Source organism: Chrysochloris asiatica, unplaced genomic scaffold (assembly GCF_000296735.1).
Source record: "Chrysochloris asiatica unplaced genomic scaffold, ChrAsi1.0 scaffold00450, whole genome shotgun sequence".
NCBI lineage: Eukaryota > Metazoa > Chordata > Mammalia > Afrosoricida > Chrysochloridae > Chrysochloris > Chrysochloris asiatica.
In genome coordinates, this window is record NW_006408968.1 from 962,750 (window position 1) to 974,523 (window position 11,774).

Below are 11,774 nucleotides of genomic sequence, written 5' to 3' on the forward strand. Positions count from 1 at the left end.
CAATAGAAGGTTTAAATAATCATCATAATAAAATGATAACTAAGCGGGGAAGGGAAATTGGTCAATTAGGAATTAAGGATAAAGGATGATATGAAACTGGCAATGAGAACATGTCTCAAAAGGAATCTTAATGACATGTATTTGTAGAAATGAGATATAAATTTAACTATTAGATTTCAAGATTCCAATGTGGAAGGAAACAGAATTAACTACATAAAGTACAGTGCCTGTGAGTTCTAAAAATAAAAACAAAAGTTGTTCAATAGGTGTATGCATATTCTTCATAATGACATCACAAATATTTCCCGTGAGTGTTCGCAACAGGTTCTCAGTGTCCTTACAGCAAATACAGCCATGAGTTTTATAATATTATTTTGTTTAATATATATTAATGGCTACTGCCAACGCACAATTCAATTTGGTAAAAGCAGTTTAGCAAGGATCAAATGAAGCTGAATTGACACTTAGGAATAGAAGAAGTAAATATTCTTCAGGTAGTGTTATTCTGGGGTGGCACTGTAGGATCAGCACCAAACTGCAAACCACAAGATCGGCAGTTCAAACCCACCCGCGGCTCCTCAGAAACTCTATACAGGGTGGCTTTGAATCTGAACTGACTTGACAGTACTTAACAATAATAACAACAAATATTATTCAAGTAATCCTTCATAAATCAGGTTTCATTCACTGAAGTTTTATGAAGTGTCTGTAAGCTCAAAGTTATAAAGATACAGCCATAGGTGCCCTTCTGCTGCTACCAATTAATATCAAAATCAAATACAAAAGAGCTTGACATCTTCTGAAAGCTTAGAAACCAAGAGATAACATCACAGGCTGAATATGAGACCCCCACTATCAAAGGTAAGGAGTTCTGGTAGCATAGTGGTTACGAAACGGGCTGTGAACCTTAAGGTCAGCAGTTCGAAACTAACAGCTGTTCCGTGGGAGAAAGATGAGGCCTTCTGCACCGGTAAAGATTTACAGCCTCAGAAACCCTGTGCAGGGTCGCTATGAGTAGAAACTGACTCCACGGCACATAACCACCACAACCACCACTATCAAAGGTGGTGATTAGCTAGAGCAATGAGGATACGAGTCACCTCAATGTTCAATCGATTTCTGTAGTGGCTTCCACATAAGTATGTAACCATGATGGCAAAGTTTTATTTGATAAGCCATGCTGTTAAGTGCCACCGAGTGGCTCCGACTCAGAGCGATCCTGTATAGGATTTCAGAGAAGTAGTTGGTGGGTTTCAAGGGGCTCAGTCTCGGTCCAAAACTCCCAGAATATTTCCTGGCTTATGGTTGTTGTGTTGAGTAGCGATCATGAATAGGATTTCTCAGGCTGTAAATCTCTATGAGGCAGAAAACCTCACCTTTCTCTGGTGAATAGGCTAGTGGATTTACCTCTGCGTTTAACAGCTCAACCCATTATGCCACCAGGGCTCCTCGGTGTTGTAACTGTTGTTAAGTGCCGTTGAGTCGATTCCGACCCCTAGTGACCCTGTATAGGGTTTCCAAGGAGCGGCTGGTGAGCTTGAACCACCGACTTTGCAGTCTGATGCATTAGCCCAAGCCCACACCAGGACTCTAGGTATGATTGTCGTTGTTGTCATGTGCTGTGGAGTTGGTTCGTTTTCGAGACTGTAAATCTTTACGGGTGCAGGAAGCCTCCTCTTTCTCCCGCGGAACAGCTGGTAGTTTCGAACTGCTGACCTTGAGATTCGCAGCCCCATTAGTAACCACTATGCTACCAGAGCTCCTTAGGTATATAGTAGTGGTGGTGGTTATGTGCCGTAGAGTCGATTCCGACTCATAGCAATCCTGTACAGGGTTTCCGAGGCTGTAAATCTTTACGGGAGCAGAAAGCCTCATCTTTCTCCCACGCATCAACAAATGTTTGTTGAATGAACTTGCTAGGTAATGTTGTTAGCCATAGTCGTTTAACTATTTTGGGAACTTTTACCAAAATAAGGTTACTGTTAATGTCAGAATGGTGGTGTCGTTAGCTCTTTATTACTAATATTTATGTCGTTAGCTCTTTATTACTAACATATCCACACAAAGACCATTTGTCTATTTGGGTTTCCTGGGAATTTAGCTTTATGCCCATAAATCATATAATCTGCAAAGTTCTGTAATGGAGGGGCCATATATTCTTTTTGACAAGTGGATCTAGGAATAAGGGGTGGCATAGGAGGAGGGGAGTCCTAGTGTAGCTTGTGGGATAATGCACTGGACCGCAAGGTTGGTTTGAACTGCAAGGTTGGCAGTTCAAAATCACCAGCTGCTCCTCGAAAACCCTATACGGAATTAATATGAATCGGAACTGACTCCACGGCACTTAACAACAAACAACACAGGAGGAGGAGCCCTGGTGGTGTTGTGAGTTAGGCATTTGGCTGTTAACCACAAGGTCATTGTTCAAACCCACTAGCTGCTCCACAGGTAAAAAATGAGGCTGTCTGCTCCCCTAAAGATTTCCAGTTTCAGAAACCCTATACAAGGTCGACTATGAGTCAGAATCGACTTGATGGCAGTGGGTGTAGCAAAGGAGGAACTCTCCTGGTGGGAGAGAACTGTGGGCCACCTAGAGCCACCGTACTCTTCCTCATGAATGAAGACCCCACAGCTGCCCTTTGACTTGTTTCAGGGTCACTGAGTCCCAAGAGTTAAGAAGTGATTTTCCTGTGTCCAGTACCAAGCTACCTGCTTTAACTTAAGTTTATCTCTTAATGACATGGACAAACCACTGCTATCCACACACCTTTTCATATAATATATTTTCTATTGTTTTCATAATTTTCTGTATATTTTTCCCTCATATTCCTGGATATTTTCTTCATTGTTATTGTTGTTAAGTGCCATCGAGTCGATCCTGACCCATAGCGACACTGTGTAGGGTTTCCAAGGAGCACCTGGTAAGCTGAACTATACCTCTAATGGACCCACACTTAAAGTTAAACTATAAATAAGCAAAAGTATTAAGAATGGGCAGATTATAATCAAGGAAGTATCATAGCTCAACTTTCACATCAGCCTTGGGAAGAACTAGGAGAAATAAATAAAAACCTTCAAAAAGTCTGGAGAGTGTTTGACATGGATGCAGACTCCCTACAACCAAATCTAACTCAGATTTATCACCTTGGATTGTAATTAACAATGAGGCACATTGGGCATTGAACTGCAAGAATAGTGTTTGGGGAGAGAGGTTTAAGTACATACAGAAGGACTGAGAAGGCAGTGAAGATGAATGGGACTTTGTTGTTGTTGTTGTAATGTGCCTTGGAGTTGGTTCTGACTCATAGCGACTCTGTGCAGACAGGGTTTCCGAGGCTGTAAATCTTTGTGAGAGTAGAAAGCCTCATTTTTCTCCTGCAGAATTGCTGGTAGTTTTGAACTGCTGACCATGAGATTAGCAACCCTATTCATAACCACGTCGCTACCAGGACTACTGCTGACTATTATTACCTAGGCTTCTTTGAGGTGTTCAATCTTCTATATCACACTAGGTTTCTGTGTGTAGTCATCCCTCTCCATCACACACACACACACACACACACCCTGCCATCACTGCCACCACCACCACCTCCTTGAGGATAGAGGTCTTCTCTTCTGCTACTGTTCTGAAATAAATATAACCGACCTTTCCTTTCTATAATTAACCTGTTATAAATCGGGTTAATCCATCTCTTTTCAACAGAGAAGCCCCAATCTTAAATCCTGCCTGTACCTTTATTTCTAGCTCAAAACACCATTTAAAAGCTTTGGTAGGCTCAGAACAAAAACCAGCAAGTTTCAAATAGCTCTAAAAGATACAGGATTTGCATTAGCTCTTTGCTCCACCTAGGTAAGTCATCTCTGAGGTCCTCTTTCACACCCTGTTTTAGTTCTCTAATGCTGCTATAAGAGAAATAGCACAAGTGATGGCTTTAACAAATAAATTTATTTTCTCACAGTGTAGGAGACTAGAAGTCCAGATTCAGGGTGCCAGCTCTAGAGGAAGGCTTTCTCTGTTGACTCTGGAGGAAGGTCCTTGTCTCTTCAGTTTATGCTTCCTGGTTCCTTGAAGATCACCATGTGTCTTGATATTTATCTTACCCCATCTCTCCTCTGCTTCCTTGTTTAATTTTTTTTTTTATATCTCAATAGAAGGAACCCTGTTAGTACAGTAATTAATCACTCAGCTGCTAATGGAAGGATCAGCAGTTCAAACTCATCAGTCACTCCAGAGGAGAAAGATGTGTTAACCTGCTTCTGGAAGCCCTATATGGCAGTTCTACTCTCAAAAGAAATTGATTCAAGTATACCCTACTCTAATTAACATAACAAAGACAACCCATTCCCAAATGGAATTATAACCATGGGCATGGAGGTTAGAATTTACAACATGTATTTGGAGAAAACATATTTCAATCCATAACAGACAGGCAACTGAGGAAACCTGGGAATAATTTGTTGGCTCGGGCACGGATGTCTACAGGGACCCATGATCTCTGATGATTAATTAGTCTTTGCTATGGATAAGAGGATAAGAAGATCCAAGAAGACCCAAGGGGTACAGATTCCCACAGAGCTGGAATGTGCCTCCCACAGGACCTGACTTGCAAAAAGTAATGGCTGTGTGTGTCCAAGTGTGTCAGTGGCCTCTGAAAAATGTGTATATGGGGTATGCTTCCTTAAATACAAAACTAAGTGGCCATTTTCTCTATATGCCAAATCAAAGAATAACACATTAACTACAAAATAATTTTATTACATTGTCCTGCTCATTCAAATAATCCCTTTGTCCATTTGGTTAATACATACATTTAAATGGTTTAGACTTCAATATATACAGATTATCATGTAGTTTTATCCTTGTTAGGAAGTATCTTAACAGTCATTCCATGAAGATTGCATCAGCTTTATTGGATAGTGCCTTGAGCTAATAAATATAGGGTTCTTGTTGTTGTTGCTGTTAAGTGCCGTCGAGTCGGTTCCGACCCATAGCGACCCCTTACAGGGTTTCCGAAGCTGTAAATCTTTACGGGAGAAGAACGCCTCATCTTTCTCCCGCGGAGCCGCTGGTAGTTTCGAACTGCTGACCTTAAGGTTCACAGCCCGATTCATAACCAGTACACTACCAGAGCAGTGGCTAATTGGGTACGCATTGGAATAAAGCCAGATTCAAATCCTAATCCTCCACTTAATGATCGTGTAACTTGAAGTTATTCACTCAAAATAATTACCTAACTTTTAACCTCTTAATCAATAAAAGTATTAGGGTGAGGGGAATAATTCTTAACTTTCATGTCATAAAAATAAACTTTGGTAATGGAATATATTATATATGATGGTGTTTGGTCTATAATAAAGATCTATAACAATTGATTCATAACCATCCCATATGTTGCACAATATAACTGTGCCATAGGATTTTCTTGGCTATAGTCTCTAAGAGAGTAGCTCTGCAAGCTTTTTTTCTGTGACACCACTGGTTGGGTTCAAACTACCAACCTATATGTTAGTAATTAAGCACAAGCCACTTGTGCTACCCAGGAACTTTTGGACTATAATAAAGATTCAATCAATTGCTGTTGCTATTAAGTGCATGAAGTCAATTCTGACTCATAGTGACCCAGTATAGGGTTTCCGAGGAGCAGCTGGTGGGTTTGAACAGCTGACCTTTCAGTTAGCTGGCCAATGCTTATATTATAGTGCTACACCAGGTATCCACAAGGATTCAATAAATGGGAGCTATTATTGTAGAATACATTTACTTTGTGCATTTAAGTATTTCAGAATGGTCTAGTACCATGACCAGGATCAACTGAAGTAAAATCGTGAAGTGAGTTAAACTCTTTTTCATTCCTTCTCTAACTATCTTTCTTTCTAACCTAAATCTTCTTCCCTATTAAAAATTCATTATAAAAAAAGAGAGAGACATAGAAAAGAGAATTGACAGAGTGTGGTGGTAATGGTTGGATTTAGGGTTACAGAAACTTAGAGCTCAGCTTCACCTCATGTTTATTACATTGACTTGGATAAATTATTTAAACTCTAGAAACTTCTATTTCATAATGAATACAACATGTAGCTCTGTAGGATAAGCACTGGACTGTGAACCACAAGATCAGTGGTTCGAGCCCACCAGCCACAACCCAAGGAAGATGAGGCTTGATGCTTCTTTAAAGATTTCCAGCGTTGGAAACTCTATACAGAGTTGCTATGAGTCAGAACCAACTTGACAGCACTTAACAACAACAACATATCAAAACTATTTCATGATGTTGCTGTATTAATGACAATTTATGCAAAAATTGCATTGGGTTTTAAAACATTACATAAAAATATGAAGGGCTTTAAAAAGTTCATGGAAAAATTAAATTTAAAAGATAATAGAATGTTCCCACTATCTTTTGAAGCCTCTTAGTATTAGTTATTGTTATTGGCATAAAATGTTAACTCAATATGTAAAATTATTGAAACTGTAAAAGATTATTACCAAAGACATCCACAGCTTAACATGACACCAACATAGAATGACATAACAGTGAAATTTCCCTCAGGGTCAGCAGTTCGAAACTACCTGCTGTTCTGGAGAGAGATGAGGTTTTCTGCTCCTGTAAAGATTTATAGCCTCAAAAACCCTGTGAAGGGTCACTATGAGTCAGAACCAACTCCACGGCATATAACAACAACAATAACAATTGTCTTCACACTTTGATCTAGAATCTCCTGCCTCCCACCATAAGAATCTCTGTTTTGCATCTGTCATTCATTACTATTTCTTTTTCTCGCCTATCTTTGGAGTCCTGGTATGGTGCTGTGAAAAAAAGTACTGGACTGCAAAGTCAGTTTGAACACAAGGTTGGCAGTTTCAAGGTCACCAGCCACTCCTTGGAAACCCTATACAGGGTCGCTCTGAGTTGGAACTGACTTGAGAGCACTTAACAATATATCACTTCTTGGCTCATTATTTTTATACCAATTTTTTTCTATCTTTTTTTTGCATGTAAAATATCTTGTCCATGTTACCAAATAACTTTACATGGAACTGATAAAATGTTGGTGCACCTTAGTGATTTTGTCTTTTTCTTCAAGTAGGTAAATAGCATTCATGTCTTAGACGCTACATGCTCCACATAAGTACTTCTGTTCATGATTTCTTTATTTGCTCTAAACATCATATTATGTAAGAGACCTTAGAAATGGGCCCTGAGATTGTCAGGGTCAAGATAATTTTTAGAAGAGCAGGAGTGAACTCCTGTCCTTAGTCTTTGGGTACACTTACATGGCACCATCCTGGCACTGCTGACTTTAGAAAAGGTGCCATCATTTTCAATTAAGTCTTCTTTCATTCTCAGGCTTGACTAAAACCCAGACCCTCTCCAAAAGTGGCCACAATATCCCCTTTCCAAACTCATTTCTTTGGAAAGTTGTGGAACGGATCAATACTTATTTCCTCCTGTAAAATGATCATAGACATTGAACTGAAGAGAACTACCAAAAGGTCCCCCTTCCAACTCCCAAATAAGGAAGGTAAGGTGGTAAAACCGTGAGGCCTACCAAGGGCTATTTCTATCGAAAATAGGAACAGGATGAGCTTCATGATCTGAGTACTATTACAGACAATTGTTTTAATCCTCTTTTCCCCTTCCTAGCCTAAGTCTCTGCCTTTCCACAGTACCCTCCTTAGAGCCCCTTTCACATCTTTGTTCCTTAGGGTATAAATCAGAGGGTTGAGCATGGGGATAATTATAGTATAAAAAAGGGCAACAAACTTTCCCTTACTCTGAGAATAACTGTGTGTAGGTTGGAGGTATGTGTAGATGCCCGAGCCATAAAAAAGTGAAACCACCAAGAGATGAGATCCACAAGTCTCAAAAGCCTTTGTTCTTCCAGCAGTTGAGTTGACCTTCAGTACTGCCTGAGCAATGTGTACATAGGAGCCTAGAATTAGTGCTGCAGGAACAACCAAGATGATGACTCGGGCCACAAACATCTTCACTTCTGTCCCTTGTGTGTCTTCACAAGCCAGCTTTAGGAGTACAGGCATCTCACAGAAGAAGTGGTTCAGGTGATGGAGGCCACAGAGGGGCATGGCCATCATGAGGCCTGTCTGAACTAAAGAGTTCATGAAGCCTCCTGCCCAGGAGATGACAGCCAGGGTCTGGCAGAGATGGGGATGCATAATGGTCATGTAGTGGAGTGGTCGACAGACAGCAGCATAGCGGTCAAAGGCCATCACCACCAGAAGCACACACTCAGTGGAACCCAATGCGAGGGAGATAAAGAGCTGGGCCACACACCCTCCATAGGTGATGGACCGGTCAGGTCCATGAAGATTAATCAGAAGCTGTGGCACAGTGCTGGTGGTGTAGCAGAGGTCCAAGAAAGAAAGGTGACTGAGGAAAAAGTACATGGGTGTATGCAACCGAAGATCCAGGTGGGAGAGAACGATGATCATAGTATTGCCAAAGAGAGTTAGGGAGTAGAAAACGGAAATCAACACAAAAAGGGCAAGTTCCAGTTGAGGCCAATCTGAGAAGCCCACCAAAATGAAGCCTTCTTCAAAACTAGTGTTGAGCTTTCCTGTGGTTCCTGTGGACAGTAAATGTGCTTCTGGCAAGGCTTTAAGAGAAAAGTATGAACATGTGATTGGACAATGGAGGAAGGGTGATGATTGTTGTGCAGTAGCAAAGGACTTGTCTGAATTATGTTCAATGTTTGGTAGAAGGTAGAACTTAGAAGTGATGAAATTGAATATCTGCCTGAGAAGGTTTCTATGCAAGTTCTGGCTGGGACTACATGGTTTCTCTTTGTCATTTAATAGTAAAATGCTAGAAGAACAAGATGGACTTCAAAATGAACTGTACAAAATAAAAACAAAACTTAAAGATTTTTAAAACTCTGTTGTACAAAATAAGGACATGCGTCCTAGATTTTTCACCAAAGGTGTGACTACACAATCTTTTGTTACAGAGATTAAAGTTGACACTGATGACTCTAACCAACTACTACAGCAGAAAGCCTATCAATTTCGACTGAAAAGGACTGTCTTAGTTATCAAGTGCTGCTATAACAGAAATACCACAAGTGAATGGCTTGAACAAATGGAAATGTATTCTCTCACAGTTTGGGAGACTACAAGTCCAAATTCAGAGCACCATCTCTGGAACATGGTCCTTCTTGTCTTCATTCAGCATCTGTAGGCCCAGTATTCCTTGGCAATCTCCATGTGTCTTGGCAACAGTGCAGGGACTCCAGGTCCAAAGGATGCACTCTATTCCCAGCTCTTCTATCTTGGTGGTAGGTCCCTCTGAACTCAGCTCACTTCTCTCGCCTTGCATATCTCAAAAAAGATTAATGCAAAATACAACCTAATCCTGTAGAATGCATCTGGCTTCATTAACATCACTGAAGTGAGGATTTTCAACACATATATATCAGATCAGAGCTGATCACACCAGATCACATTATAACTCTAAACTACAGAGACTTCTGTTCAAGACAGTTTGACACAAAACCTTAACTATCACAGGGACAAAGAGAGCATGAAAGGCAAGAACACCATCTGACTCTTGGAATTCTACAGTCAGTAAACAAGCCAAAGGAGCTATATCTGTTGTTTCAAGCAGAACTACTGGAAGGAGCACAGGAAGCAGAGTCTTCCCTGTTTCAAAGGGTGGAGAAATAGCTTCCTAGGTTTCAAAGAGTCCAATCTTTACCAGCTGGGTTCTGCAGTATGCTGCTGCTTTTAAGGTATACCAGGGCAATGGAGTCACTAAAAAAGCTGTTGTTGTTGTTGTTGTTGTTGTTAGGTGCCATTGAGTTGGTACCAACTCATAGTGACCCTATGCACAACAGAACAAAAACAATGCCCGGTCCTGGACCAACCTCACAATTGTTGTCATGCTTGAGCCCACTGATGCTGCCACTTGCCAATCCATCTCGCTGGGGGTCTTCCTCTTTTTCTCTGACCCTCCACCATACCAAACTTGATGTCCTTCTCCAGTGACTGGTCCCTCCTGACAATATGTCTGAAGTATGAGAAACAAAGTTTGGCCCTCTTGGCCTCCAAGGAGCACTCTGGCTGCACTTCTTCCAAAATGGATCTATTGGTTCTTTTGGCAGCCCATGGCACTTTCAATATTCTCCTCCAACACCATAACTTAAAAGCTGAGAAGGTGGGATTACCATGTCCAAGGGGTAGAAGAATGTGGCCTACTGGGGCTAAGACAATAGGGTGGAGCAGAGTTGCCATCCAGAGATCCTGGAAGGCAGAGCTCAAGCACAGAATACAGAGGGTGTGGATAGGGCCAGTCCTGGTCCCAAAGAACAAAGATTTTCAAGCCTTGTGAATTAATGTAATTGTGCTTCTGGATTTTGGACTTGGTAGGTGTACATCAAGGACCTCTGGTAGCGTAGTGGTTACAAATTAGGCTGCTAACTTCAAGGTAGGCAGTTCGAAACTACCAGCTGTTCCACGGGTGAAACATGAGGCTTTCTGCTCCCATAAAGATTTGCAGCCTCGGAAACCCTATGCAGGGTCACTATGAGTCAGAACCAACTCCATAGTACTTAACAACAACAACAGGTGTACATCATCCCTTCTTTCCCTCTAATTTCTTCTATTTTTTTACTGGAAATGTCTACCATTTGCCTGTTCTGCCACTGTACTTTGTAATCAGATAATTGTATTCTGAATTTCACAGGTTCACAGAGAAGAATAATTTTGCTCCAAGGAGGAATATACCTAAAATCTCACCCATATTTCATTTAGATGATTCAGAAGATGAAAATTTGGACCTGGAGTTCATTTAAGACAATGAGTATAATGGGATGGGATGAATATGTTTTCAAGTAGCAAGGACATGAATCTGGGTGGAGCAAAAAGTTGAGTGCTAGGGATTGAACTGAGTGCCCCCAAAATATGTGTTGTAATCCTAACTTCTAGGATTTACAAAATCAAAAGGGAAAAATATGCTCAGCATTTCTCAAGCTGAGAGAACTGAAGAAAAATTCCAAGCTTCAACTTGTAATATTGAAGGATTCTATGCCAAAATATTGAGTGATATAGACAGCATCAAAAGAAGATCAAAGGAATACACAGAGTTACTGTAGCCCCCCCCCTCCAAATGGTCAGTATTCAATGATTTCAATCAGTAATGTATGATCAAGAGCCAATGATACTGAAGGAAGAAGTCCAAGGCGAATTTAAGGCATTAGCAAAGAACAAAGCACTGGGAATTGATGGAATAAAATTGAAATATTTCAACAAACTAATGCAGCATTGGAGGCACTCACTCATCTATGCCAAGAAATTTAGAAGAAAACTACATGGCCAACAGAATGGAAGAGATCCATATTTGTGCCCATTCCAGGGAGAGTGACCCAATAGAATAAGGTAATAATTGGACAATATCATTAATACCACATGCAAGTAAAATTTTGTTAAAGACAATACAAAAATGGCTGCAACCATATATTGACAGAGAGCTTCCAAAGGCTCAAGTCAGTTTCAGAAGAGGACGTGGAATGAGGAATATCATTACTGATATCAGATTGATGTTGGTTGGAAGCAGAGAATACCAGAAAAATGTATACCTATGCTTTATTGACTACACAAAGGCGTTCGATTGTGTAAATCATGATAAATTATGGACTACATTGCAGAGAATAGTATTCCAGAACACTTAATTATGCTCATGAGGAACCTGTAAATAGACCAAAAGGAAGTTGTTTGAACAGAACAAGGGGACATCAAATGATTTAAAATTAGGAAAGGT

The 11,774-nt window shown here is 40.5% G+C and overlaps 1 protein-coding gene across 1 annotated transcript in view; it reads right to left on the minus strand.

Moving 5' to 3' along the window:
• Positions 1-7,642: 7,642 nt before the first annotated feature.
• Positions 7,643-11,774, minus strand: part of LOC102842979 (olfactory receptor 2Y1-like) — a 12,456-nt gene continuing 8,324 nt past the window's right edge. Inside the window, exon 2 of the mRNA XM_006877263.1 lies at positions 7,643-8,616. Coding sequence (XP_006877325.1) covers positions 7,643-8,616 — 974 coding nt within the window. The remainder of the gene's footprint in view (positions 8,617-11,774) is intronic.